The sequence below is a fragment of the Corticium candelabrum genome, chromosome 4 (assembly GCF_963422355.1).
Source record: "Corticium candelabrum chromosome 4, ooCorCand1.1, whole genome shotgun sequence".
NCBI classification, from domain to species: domain Eukaryota; kingdom Metazoa; phylum Porifera; class Homoscleromorpha; order Homosclerophorida; family Plakinidae; genus Corticium; species Corticium candelabrum.
The window spans coordinates 5,602,289-5,626,179 of record NC_085088.1 but is presented as its reverse complement, the minus strand read 5'-3'; the positions used below and the strand labels follow the sequence as shown (position 1 = coordinate 5,626,179).

General features: G+C 42.0%; 3 protein-coding genes across 3 annotated transcripts; 1 reads left to right on the top strand and 2 right to left on the bottom strand.

Annotated features, from left to right (window-relative positions):
• The first annotated feature begins 2 nt into the window (after positions 1 to 2).
• Positions 3 to 8,465, top strand: LOC134178883 (dnaJ homolog subfamily A member 2-like). Its single transcript, XM_062645794.1, has 8 exons — positions 3 to 89; positions 146 to 196; positions 253 to 349; positions 411 to 467; positions 1,696 to 1,858; positions 3,200 to 3,410; positions 5,693 to 5,957; positions 8,005 to 8,465. The coding sequence occupies exons 1-8, from the start codon at positions 12 to 14 to the stop codon at positions 8,319 to 8,321; spliced, it is 1,239 nt and encodes a 412-aa protein (XP_062501778.1). The 5' UTR covers positions 3 to 11; the 3' UTR covers positions 8,322 to 8,465.
• LOC134178882 (protein phosphatase 1 regulatory inhibitor subunit 16B-like) lies at positions 8,379 to 20,875 on the bottom strand. The gene is made up of 9 exons (XM_062645792.1): positions 20,601 to 20,875; positions 20,380 to 20,450; positions 16,273 to 16,522; positions 16,088 to 16,212; positions 15,900 to 16,025; positions 9,290 to 9,365; positions 9,108 to 9,228; positions 8,950 to 9,037; positions 8,379 to 8,891 (listed from the first exon to the last, which is right to left on the bottom strand). The coding sequence occupies exons 1-9, from the start codon at positions 20,833 to 20,835 to the stop codon at positions 8,535 to 8,537; spliced, it is 1,449 nt and encodes a 482-aa protein (XP_062501776.1). The 5' UTR covers positions 20,836 to 20,875; the 3' UTR covers positions 8,379 to 8,534.
• Positions 20,876 to 22,227: 1,352 nt separating this feature from the next.
• LOC134178881 (cilia- and flagella-associated protein 90-like) lies at positions 22,228 to 23,611 on the bottom strand. Its single transcript, XM_062645791.1, has 4 exons — positions 23,423 to 23,611; positions 23,246 to 23,359; positions 22,676 to 22,786; positions 22,228 to 22,610 (listed from the first exon to the last, which is right to left on the bottom strand). Exons 1-4 carry the CDS (start codon positions 23,516 to 23,518, stop codon positions 22,455 to 22,457), a joined length of 477 nt encoding a protein of 158 aa, XP_062501775.1. The 5' UTR covers positions 23,519 to 23,611; the 3' UTR covers positions 22,228 to 22,454.
• Positions 23,612 to 23,891: the final 280 nt, after the last annotated feature.

Sequence of the window (23,891 nt, the reverse complement as noted above, 5' to 3'; positions counted from 1 at the left end):
TCTTGAGGGGCATGTCACGTGTAGCGGAGACGCGTCTCTACGACATTCTGAAAGTCAAACCAAACGTCACCGACCACGATCTAAAGAAAGTAAGTCAGCTAAACGACGTTTCCCTGTTCGATAGTGAATGTGCTGAACGCTCTAGGCGTTTCGCAAGCTCTCAAAAGATTGTAAACTGAACGGAGCGACCGAGCAGGTGCGTCTTGTGTCGCTCTTTCTTGACGAATGTTGTGACAATGTTGCGCTTGACAGTTGAAAGACATCGAGTTTGCGTACAGCGTACTTAGTAACTCAGAGAAGAGAAAGGCGTACGACAATCTTGGAGAAGCAGCTGTGATGGAGGACGACGGTTTGTGCCGATGCGAAATATGACGTAGACGTTGAAAGTGTTGATGTCGTTACGCTCTTAGACCCGCACGATCCTCACTCTATTTTTTCCAACATTTTCGGCGCTGATTCTATCTTCGGTAAGATGCTGGTGTCCGTGGTCGTAGAGAATGCTTATTTGCGGTGTCTTGGGTTGTCTGTACTGTAGATATAAGTTGAAATAGGACCAATGAACGTTAATTCTGAGGGCAGTTGCTAGTAGATTTATGTAGCAAATTAGTAGACGGTATAGAGAGTGGGTTGCAAATCATGTAAGTTGAGGTTAATTAACTAGTAATATGTATTGTCTTATATACTTTAATTTTATTTTTTTAAACGTTTTTGCCAAAAATCAGGCTCTCTATTTTGAGTAGAATAAATAAAGTATAATTAATTGTCTGTCAATGTCAAACCTTTTTTTATCAAATAATACATTATTACCACCAGCAGGATATAGTAATTTCCTTAGCTGGACCCAATAAATTATGTGGGCAAGTACACAGAACCACAGTTCAACTTAATTAAACAGTGTTAGCAATGGGTGTTAGTGTCCTTACAGGGCGTTATTTTGGCTTAGACATTCTAATTAAGTGCCTCCCACTGCAGCCATTTTGCATATAATTTTGATAACCAACTTCCAAGGGAGAAATGGTGTTTAAGGCAGGTGAAGTTGTCTCTTGATAAAGCATGATAGGAGGCACCTAAGTTCATGAAATTAACAGTTACACCATTGGAAAGGCCATCCCGTGCTAAGAGACTAGGTTTACCCTATCATCTATGCATAGGGTGGATGTTTTTGGTGGTTGTATTAATTTAGTCAGACAAACAACACATTTGGTGGGACATTGTCCTATGTCCTACTGTTATTTCCACACTGAGGTTGCGTGAAACTCAAACTATTTGACTTCCTTATTCAATGATTGACAGAATACTAAATGAATATATTGTCATGCAACAGTTTTGTCAACGGTTTATCTCACGTGTGTGCTGGTAAGGTGTCAATGAACAACACCTGCTTGCCTGGCTTATACTGAACCAGCACTTGATTGGATGCTTTACTACCATCTATGTACTTGAAATTGGAGTCGATTATGTGTAGTACAGTGTTATTGTGTAGTGAACTCTAGTACATTGTTTCATACTTTGTCTAAAGTTATTTTACCCAAATAAATTTTGTCTGACAAAAGTATTAGCTGATATTTATTGATTAGTTATAACAGTCCACTTGGTTTGCTTGAAATCAACAACCCTAGCAGGCTGTTTAATTGAGTGTACATGACAGTACTATACTATGTTGTTTTATAATGTGGATTGAATTGCCTGTTATAGGGTTTGGTGGTGGTGGTGGTGGTCGTGGTGGCCGGAGTAGACATGGTCCACGTCGCGGCGAGGATGTTCATCACATGCTAAGAGTGTCTTTAGAAGACATGTACAATGGAAAGCAGAAGCAGCTGCAACTAACAAAGAAGGTTATCTGTTCTCGATGCAAAGGGTGAGTTGTGACATACACATGATTGATGTACACATCACATGTTATGTATTATGTACATAAAGTAACAAAGCATCTTACACAGTAGAGATGGATGTGGTCAGAGTGTTAGAGAAATGAGTTATGGATTAGTTGATAAATTGATTTGATTATTTGGTTACATGGAAAGGTCTGGTAATTTACTGTGTAATTTGTTTTTGCTTTTTGATTATTGTTCGTTTCTAATCAAACTCAACGTTTAACTTTAACACTTTTGGAGGGCCATTGTAGATAGAAAATATGGAGCAAAGTGTTAATTGAGGACTGTTTGTAAATTTCTGTATTTAGCAAAATGCGAGTGTGGCAATATGTGGGGAAGGGTGTAGGTGTGCATATTTTAAGATTTGAAAGAGTATGATTGTTTAGTTACAAGTTGCTCTTGCCTATAGGCTAGCCATAGATCCATAGTTCCAGCTGAGTATATGCAAGGGCTAGATGAAAGTGCTGACAACACAGCATGTTGTCATTCGTGCAGTACTGTTGTGCTTTGAAACATGACAACCTGGTTGATCAGTATTTTACAAGCAGAGTGGCAGTTGCATGTGCACGTGTGTGTCTGTAAGTGTGAGAACCGGATCAAAAGCAATGCCACAACAGTACAAGTGATGCCGTAGAAACACATACACTAGTTTTTAATCAATATTTTACCGTGCATGGTTCTCAAGCAGAGAGGAGCATGCAGGTTGCATTCTACCACGTTGTACAAGCATTGTGGTCATGATTGATGCACTCGTTTGCAAATCTAAACTTGAATATTTAGCATGGTCCCAACACTCGCACTAGCCGATATGACATCATATCTGCAGGACATGAACGTTGAATATGCAAGGGTCGAATAAGCAAGGACACACTGCATTCTACTAATTTCAAGAACATTGGTAATAGAAGCTTTTAGTAACTTTGGACACCCTGTTTGCTTTTGTCACTTGACTTACACGATGTTTTCTATAACTAAGGCATGTGGTTTAATTACTAATAGATTTTTGCAAGTCTGTTGTAGAGAAATACCCTTGAAAGGGAAAGATCCAGGCGTAATGTAATGAGTTATCAATGGCTCCGGATAAGACTTAAATTAATATTTGGTATAGTGTTCTTACGCGTGGATTTTGCAGTATTACATGCCTTCTTCGTAAGGTTACATTGTAGTTTTTTGTTTGTTATTTGAATTTTGAAATTGTTTTGAAGTGTCGTGGTGTGCATGTAAGAGCTGCTTGTTGTTACGTGACAGAACGGGTTGTTGTCATTATTTGATATTGGTAATCGTTCCACGCCTGTTTTGTATCTCAACTGAGTTTGTACATGCAGCGTTGGTGGTAAGGCCGATTCAGTGAAGACGTGTACTAGATGTCGCGGTCGAGGCATCTGTGTCATGGTTCGACAACTGGGGCCAGGTATGGTTCAACAGATGCAGACGGCGTGTACAGACTGTCACGGGCAGGGCGAAATAATCGACGATAAGTTTCGATGCAAGACTTGCAACGGACAGAAGGTAGTTCAAGAGAAGAAGGTGCTTGAGGTAAGTTGATACGTTAGACAATATACTGTATAGACTCGAGTGTCCAGCCAGTCGTTTGCCCCCATGAGACAGAAATGTGTAATAGCAGCTGCCCGACGCATGCAAATCACGTTGAGACAATTGGCCGAATGAAGTTTTGCATATGTGACTGACCATTTAGAAGCCTCGGCAAATGAAACCGTGCATATTCAAGACCGGCTTTTATTTAAATTCGGCTCTAGTACGCCGACATTTGGTAGTTGTGAGACTGTCGGTAATGTTTGTTAATGAATTAAAGTTTATGGTATGCTGTTATTGCTGAGGTTTACTGGGGAGCCTGGCCAAGCTTTGCTGCAACTGAAATGACATGCCGTTATAGCTGTGAGAGTCTCGAATATCTAAGACCTTTCTGCTCTAAAGGCACTTTGAAGGTTGAAAGTGTGCTTGCAGCAATAGGTATGATAGCATCATCAAGTGCAGCATGTTGTGATGCGGAGGAGGATTATGTGAAATAGAGAAGGAAGGACACAGAGATATAGGGGAGGAAATTGTACATGATAGGAAAGAGGCGTTTGTATCTTGCATTATATGCTTGTCTGTTCTGTTTGTGGCCACTGTAATGCCTCTGGACCATCAGCATTTTCTTGGCTTTAGACAATGTTATATGTACATTGTGTGGAAGCAGGAATGTTGGCACAATGTCTTTTGCTGCGTTTACTTATAAATTTTGTGAAAGTTGTTAAACTTCTAGGAGCCAACAGCAATGTCCGTGAACATGATAAATTATTGTTATTATTATCTAACTACATCATGCATTGTGACTATTGGATTACACAACCGCGTAAATGTTCGGTGTACTGTGCATCCAGCTAGGGGTCTTGAGCTTCCGATGAGTTTCACCAAAATAGATTGCTACCGAAACAGAATTTCAGGAGGTACCGAAATTTTTGTGCCGTCAAAACTTCTTGGTTTACAGTAGTGAGTTTCTTTGTGACGAATCTTTCTGGGAAGAGAGAAAGGAAACTCAACTGAAATTTGTGGGTTTGGATTTGCAACGATCGGAGGTTGTAGACTGAAGAGGGTTTGTGAACACACGCAGACATGTCTTGATCAGACTTTAGTGTTACTGTGTATCAAACACTAGATGCTGTAATTGTTGACAAGACTGGCACACGACTAGGCCTATTTTAGATTGACCTCTGTCCAGTAGTCAAAAGGGTATGCTGACAGCTGCATTTTGAAGTAATCATATTTGGAATATTTAACGCTAGATTCCTTTGCTTGACGTTGCCGAGGCCACATTAGCCACCAGTGTATTGAAGTGCAAGACTTCAGAGCTTCGCAGGCAGATTTTTGTTGTGGGGGCCAGTTTGGGTGGTAGGATAGTGATACTCGTGGAACAATACTTAGTGGTACCAAAGCTGTGACAGTTCGTTACTTAATGAAATAACTGGACGGCAACAGGCACAATAAGTGGGTTGGTACTCAAGACTCAAAGAGTGCGGCACATACAGTAGACTCGGAAGGTTCCTGGACGCGCAAGAAACGACGTGTTTACGACTAAATTTTGTTCTTACCAAAAGTAGCCAGAACTGAAAACCAGGCAGTTACTGCTGGAATGAAGACTGCTTTGTAAGTTTAGGAGCTAGTTGTTATATAGACTACTGTAATAAGGTTTTGGTGACCATTACTGATTACAAAACAATAAAATATAAAAACTGTTGCTTAACGAAATTGAGACATGTTAGTATGAACAGAGGTGCATTTCTTTTGCCTCTATCAGCTCAACCTGTTGAGATGGTAAAGGTACTCTGGTTGCAGAAGTAATCTTGGTTGAAGACAGTAAAAGAAACACAAAAGTGGAGACGAGCATGTACAGTTACCTGTTACTCGAGATGGATAATGTCCACGAAGAACACGATTTCCCACTATTCTTTAGAGTCACTCTTGCTGTTGCTATGGCTGAAATAGATGTTTTGATGATGCTTTTATGCAATAAATACGATTAATCGGGGACTCAGTTGGAGGCATTGATGCGCAGACGGGAACTAGTTGGAATCTTGGGGTTAGAGTTACTGTTAGGGTTAGGGTAATGCTCCTGAAATCATACTTCTGCCTTTTGTTTTGCCATTTGTCCATACGTGGGCATGCGTAATAGCTTACCTCTACGGGACTCTACCAGCTCAACCGACAGTTTGTTGATGGAGCTGGTGGAGCTGGTGGAGATAAAGAAATGCACCCTTGAGTATCTGTTGTTCTGTATGTTATATCTTCTAGATCCTAAATTTTATTTACGTTTTTAGGTGAATATTGAAAGAGGGATGAAAAGTGGCCAGAGAATTCCACTTAGAAAAGAGGGAGACCAGTTGCCTGGCACGACACCTGGTGATATCATTATTGTGCTGCAAGAGAAGGAACACGAGTTGTTTCATCGTGATGAAGCTGACCTCATAATTGATCACAAAATTGGGTTGACAGAAGCTTTGTGTGGGTTTAAAATGACTGTCCAACATTTGGATGGAAGAGTTTTACTCCTCAATTACAAGCCGGGAGAGATCATTCAGCCAGGTAAATATATGTCTGATAGATGCAGAGGTAGACATAATGGTAGCCTCGAACTTCCAGACCAGAGAGCGCGAGGAGCGTGCGAACTCTAGTCTGGACCAGAACATTACTAAAATGATTTCGGAAATAGCCTTCTAACCAATCAGCGTCTTAGCACCGGAATGTCGGTTGTAAATACTGGTTGGTGTATCAATAATTGGTTAGGCTAAGTGCACGCCAGAGCTATGATGAAGACTCTGCAGATCTGGTGCACTCACACATCTTAGTTTTAGTTTCAGCTTCAGTTCTTCGATCTTTTCAAGCTTGCGGTGACAGGACATGGACAGCAGTATCGCTAGACCATCATCTTTGACAACTGGTCGAGCGGTGGTCTCGCTAGTCGAGTAGTTAGACTAGCTAGCGGTCTGCTGAAGAATCAAAGAGTTGTCGTTTCATGCCGTCCACCAAGATATCATTGCAAAGACGGCAGACGTCTGTTCTTTGTTCGTGAGATCTCATGGCATGTACAAATGATATGTTGATGTAGGTAAAATGATCCTACACTGTTAGACTACCATTTAGCATCGCTTTTGATAAATACTTCCATAATCATTTTAGTATCGTTGTGGTCCAGACTAGAGTTTGCGCTCTCTGGTCTGGAAGTTTGAGGCTAACTTAATGGCTCTTGATAATTTTTTGTCTGACTGTTTGTGTGTCTGTCTGTCTCTTCTGTCTGTCTGTCTCTTCTGTCTGTCTGTCTCTTCTGACTGCCTTTCTGCCCGTCCATCTGTCTGTAAGTCTGTCTGTCTGTCTGTCCATCCATCCATCTGTCTTTCAGCAGTATGTTAGTGCTCAATCGTTTCACCATGGGTGACCTGTTACCTATAAAGGTGTTGTCATAGAGACCCCTTTCCTGACTGGTGTGGTATGCGGTAGGAATTGGTAGGAATTGGTGGAAAAAATGAATTTGAAGAAGAACATACATGTACCACACGAAATTGAACTAACCTGCTACCAGCCAGACAAGCAATGCCAAAACTAGCTCCTCGCTACAATGGCTGATAATCGGTACACATAGAACGTTTTCTAGTTTCTTCACTTCTCAAAAGTAGAGCTATTATCCAACGACAAGAAGGACTGAAATCAAAGCCCTGGGTGATGGACTGAGGAGGTGAGAAATGGGAGGCATTCAAAGTCATGCTGTTCAACCCCCATACCTACTTGGCAACTTCCGGTTGCCATTATGCTACGTTTTACTCAAATGGCAAGATTAGACGATAAGGATGCCTCTAGCTTATTCAAGGAACGTAGTTTCGACTTGCGGGCACTGGAGGTAAGCAGAACGATGCCATTTGGTTGCAAGTTGTCAGCCAAACCCTAAAACATATTGGCCACTCGTCATGAAACGGTTAATTTAATTAGTGTAAGTGCCACAGCCTTATACATAATGCATGAGACATAAGGCATATACATTACACATTACTGTAAACGTGGAAATTCTCTTGTTTTGAAATTTTTTGCTATTTTGTGGTTGAGGTCTTTACTGCAAAATTATGAAGGCATGGCCAGAGTATCACGTGGTCAATGCACACCCTCATCAGGAGGACTTCTTGAAGCAACACGGTCATTTGCAGCCTTTACTGTTGAAGATGGTAGACTGGGAACTTCAGTGGGCTGCGGAAGACACAGTCTTCTCTCCTCCCCCGCCTTTCGTACCCAATTCTGCACCATGATAGACTAGACCACTTGATTGTTGAAATCACGTGACATGCTTAGAAGTTGGAACCGCAAAAGTTGTAGTCTGCAAGTGGTCTCTGATGCAAAAATGCAGAACTTTAACCGTCGAAAATTTCCACGTTTGCAGTTACTGAGTATACACGATGCACTGGGTATGTAGCATCATTTTAATGTCGACCATTAGAGGTCTAACAAATATTTTAGCATAATGGCACACCATAGAGACAGATGCATTTGTTTGGTCGTAGGATATTATTACACAGTGAAGTACACATAGTACACATGCTGTTGTGATGCATGGCTACAAGGTTGTGGACCTTTTTTTGTCCTACAGATTGCATTCGAGGAGTCATAGAGGAGGGAATGCCAGTGTATAGAAGACCCAAGGACAAGGGGCATCTGTACGTGAAATTCACGGTCATATTTCCAGAGAGTCACTGGATAGATGCAGACCAAATTAAAACGCTAGAGCGTTTTCTCTCTCCACGGCCAGAATATGAAATACCAGAGGTGCACGAAGAAGTAGACTTGGTCAACATTGAAGAAACTCGAGGGCACCCCTCGTCGTCAGCGAGATCACAAGAGGCGTACCATTCTGATCTCGATCACGAGGGCCACGGGCCCCGTACTGCCGGTTGTGCTCAGCAGTAGGAAAGAATAGGAACACAGATTCGTTTTTGTGATGGATAAACGTCTGGTGAACAGTAATGCTCGTGTGCTTTTGTTTATTTAAAACAATGTATTCTACTTTGAGCTGTCTGATAAAACTAAACGTTGAAACAAGGATATACAGCAGCAACAGGTATAAAACTAGATTAAGTCCAAGCCTGCTGGCAAACAATGCCTGTTTTTGCAGCGAGTTACTTAGAGTATGTTGCAACAGTCATTGCCCCTCTGGTTGTTGATTTTCCGGCGATTGAAGGTCGTACTTCGTTCTCGCTTTTCTGGAGTTTCTACGAGTTGTTTGTTTGAGCGTATAGTGGTGATCGTGGTGTCCCTGGGAATTGGATCTGCCGAGACATGCTCGACCTCATTGGGGTCATTCTCGTCCTCACTCATGGTCTGATTCTCAGCAGCTAGCCTTTCTCCTTCTGGTATTCTCCCGGTTGGCTTCCTCTGCAGTGACGACTTGTTGTGCTCATAAGAACCAGAACTGAAAACGGATGGATCTGAATCGCTACCAATTGGTCTTGGAAATCCGTTGCCGCCCTCTTCGACCTCCTAAACCATTGTGAGGCTAAATAGACTGACACATTATTCGGTCACGAGTATGCCTTACATCGACTATCATATGTCTGCCTTCTGCCATTGCATCTCGTTTTGAAAACGACGATTTCACTTTCATGCTGTCTCGTCTTACTGAATGACTACAGAGAAGTATGGGTAAAGAGAAGTATGGATACATTTTGCTACAACGACTTGTCGTATAGATCGTACCCTCGTGACGATGAGCTGTACGTTCTGCTCCTTTGGTGGGACTTCTTGTGGATTTCTTTCTCCAACTGTTTCGTTCGTAGGTCGTGAAGCAGGAGAGTGATGTTTTGGTCTCCTGCAAGCACTGCATCAACATTCATTCACGTGAGATAAATTATAGCCTAACACAATGTAGCATTACTTACTGACTGGTGTTTCATTGTCATTTGTGCGCATCTCCAAGCTGGCACCATTTTCGACCAGCAATATAATCATTTCATACTAAAACAATATTTATGTGACACAATGACATCAGCACTCCATCTTGCTACCAAGTAATGTACTGTACTTATGTATACCCGCTATTTTTAAGCATCAGAATATACCAACACCACAAACTTAGAGGAACATGCTTGATATCACCACAACCACCTTACAAGTAATATTGCCCTACTAGCCCTGACCCACCCTATTGGAATTGTGCTAACACCTAGATAGTAGCTACCTATAAGGGAAGAAAACGTAAAGATTAACTTTCGCCAGTCCGGTATTCGGCTCGTAGAATAGCCCCCTCTCACAATCTCACTGTACAGCTGGTCCACGTGTTACTCTAGAGACAAAATCTACACGCACACACACACACACACACACACACACACACGCACGCACACACCTAAATCCTAAAATCCTAAATGTCAGGAGCTGCTTCTCAGAGGTCACGCCCCCAGCTGTTAAGCTGGGCTCTCTGCGCTACTCAGGGAACTCTGGGCCTGTGCTAGCACACTTCTGGAGCCGGGCCAGGCATTCGCAGGAGCACCAACTTGTGAAGCCAACTGTGGTGTGAGCAACAACAGTGGTGTGAGCAACCGAAGTCTCATCAGGACCCCAGTGGCTTATGTCACATCACAGCCGATTGCCGCTTAGGACCCCAGTCAATGACCAGGTACTCATTTATACTCCTGAGTCAAGAGAAGCAAATGTGTGTTAGTTTCTTGCTTAATTAAGGAAATTATGCCACACACACACACACACACACACACACACACACACACACACACACACACACACTTGGCAAGTTTTCAACCACTCAGCTGCAGCACGCTTTAGAATGTACAATACACGTGTCTTATTGCTTTAGCTAAACTCTGACTGCAGCGGGCGCATCTTGCATTCTACTATACCATTAGATTAGAGGATGGCGTGACTGGCAAGCTCACATCACTTCGCACGTTTACAATACATGCGTCGTATTACTCTACGCATTCCCCATCTCAGACTCTTCCCACCTCAGACTTCCGACATAAAACGTCATGATCTATTCCTGGAGAATGACGCCACTTCTGCAATGAAGATGTACCTTTCATGACACATGGACGGATGCACTCTGGGAATTAGAGGATGGAAGGATGGTCGTCTTTGTTGTCAAGCAATGCCCATAAAAGTTGATCAACCTGGACATGTTGGTCGTGAATTAATGGTATAGTGTGCATGAGTAATGGAGATAGCGGAGATTTCACACGAGGCATATTTTTCCATGCGAGCACTGATGAGAAACTATGAAGCAACAAATAGTGGCTATTTCAAAGAATCATTTCTGGAATCTTTCTACTTTTGTGCTTCCAAACTGACAATCAAATAGTGATTGCCTGAAACATTGAGTGCTGGTGGTCGCCGAGTGAGAATTACGGTAGAAAGGTAGATGTTTCCAGATCATGTACAGCATGTAGGTGTATGTACCTCTTGAGGAATTGTTTGGCAGAAGCAAATAAAGAAGCATATCGGCTATCAAATCCTGTTTGCTAATATAATACCAGGGGCATGGTATCCATTCCGACATGGCCGGACTGGTTTATGTACTCTTGCCAGACGTTCAGTAGCATCAACTTATGTTTTAGGGTTATAGGCCATAAATAAATAATATATTTCTACTTGTGGCCGTACTTCGTGCATGTGCATCAGCCTTGCATTCTCTGGGGACAGGACATGAGTCGAAGATCCTGTACAGTGTGACTTCTGCAGTTCTTGTTGACTATAGTAGTCCCACCCACCCACTAGTGTGCACCACATTGCCCCGCCCTCTAGCGAATGCTAGGCCCAAACCATTATCTTTTCCCTTCTATGCCCTTGATATCATTTAGGGTGGCGGCGTGGTGCAGCGCCACGCTCCAGTAGGAGTGTGCCACGCTCAGAAGAGTAGATAGGAGTCCAAAGTCTTACGGCTAAGGAATGTTTGAGAATTCCATACTACTGAAACACAATACTAAAGGTGACAATAGCCATAAATCTAGTCTCTTACAAAATAACGCGGGATGACAGCTGCGTTCCAAACATAGGAACAAATGTTGATTGCAGTCCCAGACTAGTCATGGCTTCATGCGAAGCAACAACAGTGGTTCGTGTCAATCAATGCCTGACTAGACAGACTTCCTGTAGTTTGTATTGCGCATGTGCAACCTATGAATATCGCTAAGAAGGCTTTAATTACTGGCAATCGAAGTTGACTTCCTTGCCAGGGCATTTGAACATATGTTACACGCAATAGCTTTAACTCAAAGTCTACCTCACATGAGATCGGCTCCAGTGAACATGTCCAACTGTAAAGAGCAGACTGCATGCATCGTGGACCCGCCCATCTCGCCACACTCCCAAAATCTCTAGGGAGAACCCTGATCGTTGATATCTGTGAAACTGCCAAAAATTGGGTTTCATGGTTATGAAATAAACTAGTAAATGAAACTTTGTTTACACCGTCGCTTCACAGCTACGAGCATGTGTGTGTGTGTGTGTGTGTGTGTGTGTGTGTGTGTGTGTGTGTGTGTGTTTATGTGTGTGTGTTTATGTGTGTGTGTTTGTGTGTGCATGTATGTGTGTGTCCATGTGTGTGTGTGTGTGTGTGTGTGTGTGTGTGTGTGTGTGTGTGTGTGTGTGTGTATGTGTGTGTGTTTGTGTGTGCATGTATGTGTGTGTCCATGTGTGTGTGTGTGTGTGTGTGTGTGTGCGCGCGCACGCGCGCACGTGGCACGTGTATATATTGTGAATATTAATGTAAATTTATTAATTTTTGTCTATTTATTGTCATTATAATTATTTAATCATTAGCTTGTTGCTAGAATGTATAATTCTTTGAAAACCCAGGGATGCGTCGATGTGATTAAAGATAATTAGCTAAATATCATCAATGTCCCACACTACACTTTTTTTAGTACATGCACATGCGTGACAGCTGCATCTCTTGCACGAAGGGGGCTTGTTATCCACGATATTTCTCAATTCTGCATGTAGCGCTCTTGCTTGCATCACTTACGGTGCATGGACACGATTAGCATGCTTTCATTGAGCCGTTGCTGTCACTTTCGTTGAGCCGTTGCTATCATCTTTCGTTCCATTAGAATTAATTCGTGATAGCTAGAGATGAATGTACGTGCACAGAAAATACTGTGAAGCGACATGTATGTGTAGCGACCGGATCCAGAACAAAGCATGCAGCGCAACGTTTCCTACGAATCTTTCTTGCAAGACGCCGCCAATCGTTCATCATCAGTTTTACTTACACCTGTAAATATATTCTTGAACGGAGCGGGCTTGTTATCCACGATATTTCTCGATTCTGTTAATCTGTAGGGCTCGATCTTGCATCACTTTCAGTTAATTAACTATTGAGGTGGACGAGATTATTATGCTTTCGTTGAGCCGTACGTTGCTAGCATCTTTCGTTCCGATGATAATTCGTCGTATCTAGATAGATAAAGATTGATCTCGCACGTCTCTTAGAAATACTGCGAAGCGACATGTAGTGAACGGCCAGAAGAATGCAGCATTAGCATTTCCTACGAATCTTTCTTACAAGATGACGTCGATCGTTCATCATCAATCCTACTTACAACTAAAACATTTTGCTCTCTTGAAGATCGCGGATGACATGTTGGTCGTGCGCAACGGTACACATGCGTGGTCCCATGGGACCCTAGCTTGGCTTCTTGAAGAACGACGAATTCGTTTGTTTTGCGATTATTTTGTAAAAAGTAACAAACGCATATAACTATTACCTGAACTTTACTCTGCGCTTCTCGGTTTGACGACAATTCGACCGTAAAATGGAGGTTTACGACATCTCGGCTTTTCTGTCATAATGCGCGGGATTGTTACGTCACCCATTGTTGGTGTCCCAAAGGACGACTGATTGGCTCAACAAATTCCCGAGGGTGATTCACGCTGACAATCTAGTATTACGTCAGTTATGTTTCGCGTCCCAAAACAATTGCTGATTGGCTCGACAAACTCCCCGAGCGTGACACACGCTTACAAACAAACAAACATAGGTAGGTACATAGCGACATACCGACAGACAGACCGGAAGTCAATTCAACCTGTTTAGAGTGAGCTTCTCGAGAAGCAGTCCACCACTTATTGTGGTGTCCTTCTTTTATGCTCGTAGCTTAATAATTTGTGAGCTCCTGTTTCCATAACCACAAGGACTGAATCCCTGTTCTATAATTATTATTTGGCAAGCATCGGAAAACAAGACCAGATACTGTAAATCCAGAAATTTCCGTACTCATAAATTTAGCACTTTGGCCCATAGTTTGTACACATGTTATTTTCATATGGGACATCGGTATACTCAGAGCTCGAAAAATTTTAGGTCGTCAAATTTTGAGTCTAGGATGTTATGTTGATATCAATCATGGTGTTTAGTGGTGTACCGCCATTTTGGAGAGCGTGTGAGGAGAGGACTGGGTACGAGTCTAGTGCAAGCATACAGCACAGTATTCCATACTTCACAATGGCATGCAACCAAGAGTATCCAACACATTATCGCTGAACCAATGGATATTACACTAGACAGAGCAGGAAAGACAATGGTGATAGCTAATTGAATTAGTAATTAAACCCATACCACCTCCTTGTCAAAATAAGGCGGAGTTTCAACCAGACTTTCTTCTACATATCACATTATGGAAGTTGTCCGTTTCTTGCTACTAATATCATATCTACCCTATATAGACCTACAGGATTTACCATTGTCTCCACTTCCTCACGTCATAAACTTCATGCCTGTACTCTGTCGGAATCCTGAGATGGTTTCCGTTTTATTATCCGGGATATCAACAGTCTGTCAACGTATGCTGCTGGCGGAATAATTTACTACAGTAGTGGACAAAAGTATTTGCTGGTTAGTTTTATGTTGATTTTTCATCATATTCTGGCCTACAGAATGGAAATAAGTGCTGATATGAGCATAAATTGATACGTTAGTTTGTTTTCAAAGGTTGGAATATTGTTTGCATTGAACATGCTTTGATAAGTTGTAATGTAAACTTAATTGACATTTAACTAGGTTGTAACCATAATCTTAAATTGCAACAACCAACTGATTTAGACTCAATTTTGTACCAATTAGCACTATTGTGGGTCAAAATGTCCAATTTCAGTCACTATAGTAATCATAAATGGCATTCTCTGAACCGGTTTCGAAAAACCGGAATTGAGTCCTATCACCGGCAGAGGGATATTTTGAAGTATTTCATATCATTCTATTCTCAGATGTTGGTTCTAATTGTTCATCAGGTTACTACTGACCAACGCACCTAGGTTAAAACACAAACACCCTGAAAAATCCTTGAAATTTCTTTCCCCGGCAAATACTTTTGTCCACTACTGTACGCGTACATGTCATTGTATGACAAATGTCCCAATGCGAGCATCAACCGCAAAGCGGCGCATGTTTCATTACAGCTATCCGCCTGCATACTGAGAAAGCCATTACAAACTAGCCGTGGTCTGCTATAGTCGTCCGTTGACAACCTACACGACAACGCTAGTCGTCAGTTGTAAAATTTAACTCGTCAAATGATGACTTGACGACCTATTTTTCGAGCCCTGACACTGTACTGTACTGTAGCTGAATTCAAGTGCATCCATCTATATTTTAGTACCGTATTTTTGCCCGTAATAATGCCCATACAGAAAAAATGCCTATGCCAAGTATACATGCAGGATATGGATGCGCAGACAAAACAAAATGGTGTCCTCAGAACATTGGTCTCCATCTGTGTGCATTTGATGCACTGGTGTCAGTGTTGAGTAAAAGTGCATACCGTTAGACTCGTTTCTTCGTCGCAATTACTGATCCTGATGCTTTTGAACAGTACAACCACTCTGGTTTGTGCGTGTAGTGTTTAGTTTCTGCATGTATGCTCATGCTGTACAGATACCAGTGCCTTTGATCTTGCAAATGGATAAGTGCCAAAGTCAAAAGTGTTCACAAACTGGTACTGTTCAATGAACAGCACAAGGTCTCTTAGACAGGTCTGTCAGCACTGCAGAGTATCTACCGTCCAATGCCATACATGAATTCAAACACGTGCGATGAACAGCTAGTGTGCACTATATGCAACATCAGGAGCATGCTCCTGGCGTCATAGCTTGCGATGATAGTTACCTACACATATATACAACACGGGTAGGTTTAAATGCAGTATCCTGACTTCAGTATCACTCTCTACCTACTTCTGAACCACAACAGATCATCAACACTTTATAGTCCACCCCAAAAGTGTACAACTACTCTACCCCTCCCCCCTTTCTCGTGTAGCCAGACCATCTCCACCATCATACTTCCAGCGAGATATGGTCTTGCCTGAAGTATGACGGTGGAAATGGTCTGGCTATGCGAGACTACTTACTCCCTAGCGTACACCTTGTACGCTTGAGTAAATGTTGACAATTATGGATGGTGCCTCACTATTCTTCTTACTTCTTAGTCTCAAAGAAACCAAGTGTATTCAAAGAATACTATAGTAACACAAAGAATACCTGTCCCCAGCATGATGCTCCATGTAGTGGTGTCCATCCCTCATCATCTTGTGCATCGACATTCGCACCGTTTTCTAGCAGTAGTTCTGCCACTTGATAAAATCCATTTGCCGCAGCGATGTGCAACTAGGAAATGCATACCCGTACCCAATCTCGTGCTAAAAACTGACGAAACAACGAATGCTTACAATAGTGGCACCATTCTCGTCCTCAAGATCAAGTTCCAAATTGTTCTCTACACAGTCTCTCACATCCTGCAACATTTGATTGGGAACGGCATTTCGTACCTCCTCGATTTTCTCTGCTGTGTACCCTTACAACACGTGACGGGTATCATTCCCAGTTGTCATAGAAATGGGTAAATAATGATTACCTTGCTGTTGCATTGCCTTTTGTAGTTCATTCAAGACAAAGGACGTTTCTGATATTTCGTACGGCATTTGGTTATCGCTATTGAGTATGGCTATATCGGCACCTTGACTGATGAGCAACTTTACGAGATCCAGATGTCCGCATCGAGATGCCGCGTGTAACGGAGTCCATAACTCGATATCCTGAGCATTCATATTGGCTCCGTACGACAACAAAATTTCGGCCAACTTTGGACAATCTTCGATGCAACACTGAAAGAGACACGAGTGTGAGACTCATTTCTAAATAGAGTTCAACCTACCCTGTGCCTAGTCTCAGCCCTGCCCCCTTTTTGACTTCTGTTGTTGGGGAAAGGATGTCAAAAAGGAGCAGGGGCTGGCTATGAGACTATAGTGAAGAGCATGAAATTGGCCAGCCAAAGGACGCCTTTGACTGACCAATGAGAAGATTGCATGGCCATTTGACATGTTAATTGCTGATAGCTACCCACAGCAAAACCCATCACAGTGAGAGTGCTCTTTCACAACGCTAACACTCTCTACATGCACATTCTACTCTAATTCAGTTACTCCTAATGGTAAAACAGGGCACTCAACAGAATTTTCACCATGTAGCAACAAGAGGCAACAACACCGGGACCTGCTAATGAAGCTGTGGGTGCAGCTGGTGTGCAATTTACCTTGCTGGTGGCCTGGGTCCCTATCATTCTTGTGTTGTGTACTTTAGCAGTTGGCAGATCTTTTTAGAGAGCATGACCACTTAACTATAGAGGCATCATAATTGAATAAGGATATTGTGGTATTGGGATATGGTATAGAAATTTAGATAAACACAAAGATTGTATGCAGTTTGCAAGTTATCAACAAGGCCAGAGCATAATAGATTATGAGAATATCCATTTTGAAGATTTTTCAGAATAAGTATGCAGCTATAACCAGATTATGGACATACTCCAACATGTGGCACCTGGGATTGCATGCAACATGCATAGCGCCCCAACATTGCCCCATGCCAGTCTGTACTAAATACAGTCGCACATCCCAGGATAGCTGTTGTTTCTAAATAGGCTGATTACACTTTGGAATATGGATTCCCAATCATTTTCTGCCATGTGTTGCCATGTTGTAAATCAGGTGGGTAGAGTTTTGAAGGGGTCTTTCCCCAACCCCATGAAGCATTAAAAATTCACTGTACAGCCAGTGAGACTGTCCACAAATGACCATGACAGACTACCATTAGTACATACACATTACAGGGCATTTGCACAATTAGGCTTCCAATGTAGGCATACTCTACAATAAGAATATTTAGCTATAGCTAAGCTGATTAAATATTTTTATGGAATCACACTGTTCAGCATAAACATATCCAGGTTTGGAGACACAACTCACATTACATGAACACTTGTGAGTCATGACATGCATCAGACTCAAAAAAGGGTTATGTAATTAATCATTTGTTTTGCAAAATGGCGGATGCAAGGGTGCCGCTTCAAATGGTGGCTACGCCTCTGACCAAGTGGCCGATCAATTTGAAATCCTTATTTCAGGGTCTGTGGTATACCTGCAGTTTAAACATTATGTCACATGGTAATAATTATTGTTATTGGCTTAATAATTCTATTGAAATGTCGAAACAATGTGTATAATTCTTAGACATCTGTTCTACTTTAACTGACATTGCATTACAGTACAACCTCAATTATCCCGACAAAATCTATTTCTGCCCAAAAACACATGTCGTACGTGTTTTTTGGCAGAAATGTCGCGACATCATTCCTACACAAAAACCTTGGAACCTAATCCAAAATTGGAACTATAGAGGTGGACTTCTTACATCTAATCTTTAAAAAGTGTAAACACGTCGAGTCATTGTTGACCTAATACTGTTGTATATTAATTAATTAAATATTTCTTCATTGTGTACTTGACTGTCGATGTCTGACTGAGCCTGAAGGATGTCAAACATCATCATTTCATTTATCCAGACTTTCGATTATCCGGATAATCAGGGTTGTACTGTAGTCGTAGCTAAAGTGTAGATAGCCAAGATGAATCAATCACATACGACACAATATACCAAACTGACAAACAGAGAGTAGAGCAGCAAGAGACAATACAATATTGTGGCCTCATTCAACGTTACACTCCACCAGGTGATGTAGAGTGATGTCCCTAATGCTGAATGCCTTTAATTAATTAATTAATACAAATATTAAGTAAGTAATTAATAATATTGCACATGTAGTCTTGTCTATTTAGTTATTCAGTTCATGTGTGATACATAATGTACCACATACCAGTAGTTAAAGATTGTGACCAATGTTACATGCTTGGATAGGTGGGTTGCGACAATATGAAGGGTCACCCAACCCAATGGTGAATACCCAAGCTGGTGGTGAATACTCCCTGAATGAGTACACTATTCGACTACCAGTCACCATGTCACTGTAACTATCCTATTTGTTTGTATGTTACGCTCGCAGACTGTACGGCATGCATGTAGTGCTCAATATCATCAAGCCTCGTGCTGTGTGAACAAGTACACATCCCATACCGTATAGCCACTATTTCAAACATGTCAAATCTATATTGTTTCCTTGCTTTCTGCTTAGCAATTTTGATACTACTGTCATCTCTAAGAGAACAAACTTCAAGATGGTTACAAACCACTATTGCATTTTCCATCACTAACAGGGTTTCACCCAGCTTTTCATTTAGGAACCAGATGGCAATTAATATCAACTAGTCACGTGACTGAAGCATGACTCGGTTACAGTTCTTTAGCAACATCAACATTACTACAAGGATTAACTCTAGGAGTAGTATCACTAGTATGTACAAGATTTGTCGCTCACAAGGTGTCAAAACTTAGCAAGAAGCGATCGTGTCTTACTCACCCCACTCCAGGATGTCTCTACAAGGGCAAACTCTCTAAATACGCGTATGTATATGTACACTACGGTACATTCTATTATATACACTGTATCTGCTATTCCCTGTAAATGTCTCTACTGATACATGGATCATGCTTCAATGTCCTCATTGCAGGCCAGAGTGATCACTACTCTTCCGTTAGTTGCCATGTTTATATAGCCTGTGGCAGGGGCACTGATGTTTGCCAAGCACCACACAGAGTGTAGTAATGATGCTGTTGTTGTCATTGCCTGTTCTGCTGACTAATATAACTACTTCATGGAAGTAAAGCACATATGCAATTTAAATTATTGTTGACCTTTAGTTTGTGATAGTAAACTGTGATAACACTTTCAAATACAGTCAGACCTCTTCATTCTGACCAGGTTTGACTAACACTGACTACCATTGGATTATTGGTAACAAACACCCTGAATTATGCAAACTGGTTTCACATGTAGCTTCCTTAGGAAGTGAGGGTGTAGATTGTCAGGTGTGGGAAGAATGAGGCCTGACTGTAAATGTCTCAAGTGTTTTTGTTTCACATCTCACATCCACAGAAAACTTTACCAGCCAACAAACTTTGTCTCAGTAAGAAAGGAATTTTTTGGTCTTTGAAGCAATCATTTTTATAGGAAGTTGTAGAGATAGGCAGGCAGTCATGGTCACCAAATAATGTATATCCAACAACCCATTTCACGTTATACAGTTTTGCACTAAAACAAATTGGATTTCTTGCATATTCAAATTGACTGCACACACACACACACACACACACACACACACACAAACACACACACACACACACACACACACAAACACACACACACACACACACAAACACACACACACAAACACACACACACACACACACACACACACACACACACACACAAACACACACACACACACACAAACACACACACACACACACACACACACACACACACACACACACGCACACACACACACACACATCTCACCAACACGACCGGAAAGAGCCCACTTTTGGACAATGAACAAATCACGTGACCTATCCCACGGACATGTGAAACGGACAAGTAGACGTCCTGTACGTGTGTACAAGCAATAAACACCGTCTAATGTACTGAATACACACACCAATCTCGCAGTAACATCGACAACGTGTTAGTGACGCGACTAGACTTCAACAAGTTTCTAGCAAGACTAACCTGATGCAGCGCTGTCAGACCGTCGGAATTGCACAGGTTCGGGTCGACGCCGTCGTCGAGAAGCTTGATAACTAAACAGACGACACATTGCCAACTCACTTCACACCCGATTCCGCAACGTTTCGACGCCAAAATCCGACGCCATCCAACCGCACATACTTCCATCCCACAACTCTGCAACTCGATACCCAGTACCTACTATCTCGCTCTGCCTGACTCACCTCCTGCCGTGTCGTTTCGAGCAGTCGATTCCAAGAGCGCGACTGACGGCTGAAACTTGACTTTCGGTCCCGATTCGGTCAGCAGCTCATACTCGGCTTCGTCATCGGTCGCGTCCTCTCGTTCTCGCCATTTCCGTAGCTGTTCTCGACGCCGTTTCTTGGCAAGCTTGAGACGCTTCGGCATCGGCCAGTTCTCCATTTCCGGGAGCTCCTGAATGAGAGCGTCATGCTCCATAGTGTTAGGCTACGCCCTTGAGTGATGACAAACAGCCCTCCTAAACCCCGCCTACTTATTACATTCGGGTTTAAGTTACGATTGGCGAGCGAGCGAAGCGAGCGAGCTTACCTATTGCGACATGGGTGTTGAGTACACATTGACGTACGTGTACGTCCGTTCGTCCGCCCGTGCATTACCACCTCTACACAATAGGGGAATCGTTTATAAATTGATGTTTCTATGAAAATTATGCACTTATGTGACTGCGTTCTCCTACTCCTACACGGAGGGGGCAGCTATCACAAATTGATGATTTTGAATAACTTTCCTTGAATGTAAAATATAGACACTTACGTTATGTGACGTCATTCTGTGGCGTGGCTATTGCTATAGCAACAGTATTGAATTAGGCGTAAGCAGCGATAATTAACCTTTATATAGCATCTGAGTTGTTGTGACAGTTAGGTAGTGCGGTTGTTAGCTAGAAATACCATTGTATACGTTTTCCACTATGCAATGGCGGACTTAGGAGAGGTTTCCAGGGGTTAGACCCCACCTCCAAAGACCAATAATTGTTAGATCTGTTCTTTGATATAAAATTGTCTTCGATACATCTCTAATTAGAACGCTGACAAAATTCACTTGAAGCTCACGACGGTAGGTTCTATGAGACTTTAATTTAATTAACCGGGTAGAATACTCGGTTTATGTAATATTTGTCTGAGGAAGAAATCATGGACCTTTGATATGCTTGAAGAGGGATGGATCGAGTGTCTTCAAGAGTAGCCCAGATGTTGAAGATATTGGGATGGTTACGACCTCATGAACAAAGAAACTCTTCTCAAAGTACTGCGCACAAATTTCAAATTGATGAGATAGCTGATGTCTGCAGCCTTGCGATCCCAATCAAAACTTGGTGCCATTACTACAGCAGGGCGACGAAAATTGACAATTTCAATCTGCTCTTTACAGCTGGACGGAGATAAACAAGACAACTGGAATTGCACCTACGAACAGCGCTAGCAGTAGAACTATATATATGCGTATACCTACACAGTTGTCACTTGCGAACATACTTGTGCAAGCTATATTGCTTTGATAGTTAACTAATTTGCTGTCCTCAGAATCACTACTTCTCTCTCCTCTGAAGAAAGAATGGTAATTGCCTTGAATTCCGGACTCAAGCAGTGCAAGTTGAAATTCAGAGTACTTGCAGCCCTCTAGGTAGTATTGTACGTACTAAGTAATACACGTACACAATTTCTACGGCTAGTGGAGCACCAGTGAATTTGCTACCCAATGCATGTATATATACAATGAGAGAATTCAATTGTTCTAGGATACTGGAATAGATTCAGTATGCATGGAATCAGTGTACCTATTTCCATTAACTAAATATACTTTATAACACCTAGAAAAAAGCTCATGTCCACGCCCATGTTTTATATGCGGACGCCCTCCTCTAGAAATTGTCCTGGTTCGCACACAGGTACAAGTGCATGGGAATGAAATAAGCTTCCATTATTAAGTTAGCACTGGAACCAATAATTATTAGCCTATGACATTTACAGTTTGAGTGTATTAATTAGTCTAGTCGTGTACGCGTACACATTCAGTCCGTCGATTTGCTGCGGTCACTAGTTTGAACCGCCAAGGGGTATGTTTGTACCACCGAATCGGTAAAAGTCTCTCTTCACAAGAGCGACTCGCACATGCGCTCTAGATGGATTCTCCAGTGATTGCCGGTGACCGTAATGAGACGACGACAGGACAGGAACTGCTTTGACTTTTTCCTGTCGCGACACAAAACGCCCATCATACACAACAACACGACCGTAGAGGCCTGTGCCCGTGTTACCTCCGAATGAACGTCCAGATGTTGCGTGTGCTCTCGGTCATCTCGATGCAATTTGCTGCAGTAGCCTTCCTTGACGTGAAACATACGATCGTAGGTGGACCCAGTCACGTGCTGCAGGAAGGAGATGAACTTAAATAATTATTATTAGTCAATGTATTCAGTTGTATTTCTAAATTTGCAAAAATTTTGAGCAACTACTTAATTTAAATTAATTAGGTTAGTTTAGCAGTCAACCAGAAATTTGTCGTGCTTGAATTTTTTCAAAGCAAAGAGACACTACTTTAATTAATTAGTTAACTTGCAATTTTTAGTTCTGTTTCTGTGTGAATAGTGTACTACACGAGTTTGGGTAAGATACTGAGCTATAGAACCGTGTCAAATCTTCTACATCCCGTATTTTCATACCCGTATACAACATCAACAACATTCTGTCATTTGCAACAATTGTTAATTAATTTTGTAATTTTCGTGCAAAGCTATTTAGATCATTGCTTTTGAAACCATCCCTTTATTTTACTACATCGTAGGAGTTAAGTTGTAATTAGTAGTTACATGATGGCTTACAAATACCTGTTTCGAGGTGTTATAGTAATTGATTGCCTCTCCCACGTCGTTTCCTTCTGTTTGAGGAGGTCTTCGTGTCTCTGTAGTCACGATTCGGTTCTTGGTTGCTTGTATCTCATGCTATCATGGCAGAAACATAGAGAAGAGGCTCGTGACCGCTGAAAGTTGAGTGAGATACTTTACCTCGCACGCTTCTCTCCACTGTTCTTTCATTTGTTCCGGTGTGTAAGTCTTTAGGCCGTAATTTGACATGTTGTAGCCTTCTCCTGGATATGCCATCGCCCTTTGTTAGATGTCTGACGGAACAGTTAAAACAGAACAACGAGCAAACGAATGTTGCTATGGGAGACGTCACGTGATGGGAGGATCAAGCCACGCGCGTTGTGGTAGCGCTGTCGCTGAAAACACAAGACTCTAATTTCAATTTATGAACAAAGTGTTAGTATGCTCAAAAATCAGGGTCGGATAGACAAGTGGCCTTTGACAGCTCTGATAGCTTGGTCACACTGACACACATGATATCCGGGGGGGAAGGGAGTGTAAGGGGGAAGGAAGTGTAAGAGGGACACGTCAGCTAAAGTGGAGTTGTGTGTTGCTACATCTATTAGCTGACTCTGACACAAATTAATTCTATGTAAAATGCATCTACTAG

Bases quoted from the DNA above. Each gene is read 5' to 3' on its own strand.
- LOC134178883 (XM_062645794.1), top strand. From the start codon at position 12: ATGTCACGTGTAGCGGAGACGCGTCTCTACGACATTCTGAAAGTCAAA. The intron at 197-252 runs GTGCGTCTTGTG...TGCGCTTGACAG, and splicing joins TGAACGGAGCGACCGAGCAG to TTGAAAGACATCGAGTTTGC. The intron at 3,411-5,692 runs GTAAGTTGATAC...TTACGTTTTTAG, and splicing joins AAGAGAAGAAGGTGCTTGAG to GTGAATATTGAAAGAGGGAT.
- LOC134178882 (XM_062645792.1), bottom strand. From the start codon at position 20,835: ATGGAGCATGACGCTCTCATTCAGGAGCTCCCGGAAATGGAGAACTGG. The intron at 16,523-20,379 runs GTTAGTCTTGCT...TGTCTCTTTCAG, and splicing joins GTCTGACAGCGCTGCATCAG to TGTTGCATCGAAGATTGTCC. The intron at 16,213-16,272 runs GTAATCATTATT...ACGTGTTGTAAG, and splicing joins AAAGGCAATGCAACAGCAAG to GGTACACAGCAGAGAAAATC.
- LOC134178881 (XM_062645791.1), bottom strand. From the start codon at position 23,518: ATGGCATATCCAGGAGAAGGCTACAACATGTCAAATTACGGCCTAAAG. The intron at 22,787-23,245 runs GTATTTGTAAGC...TCCTTCCTGCAG, and splicing joins ACTATAACACCTCGAAACAG to CACGTGACTGGGTCCACCTA. The intron at 22,611-22,675 runs GTAACACGGGCA...GTGTCGCGACAG, and splicing joins ATCTGGACGTTCATTCGGAG to GAAAAAGTCAAAGCAGTTCC.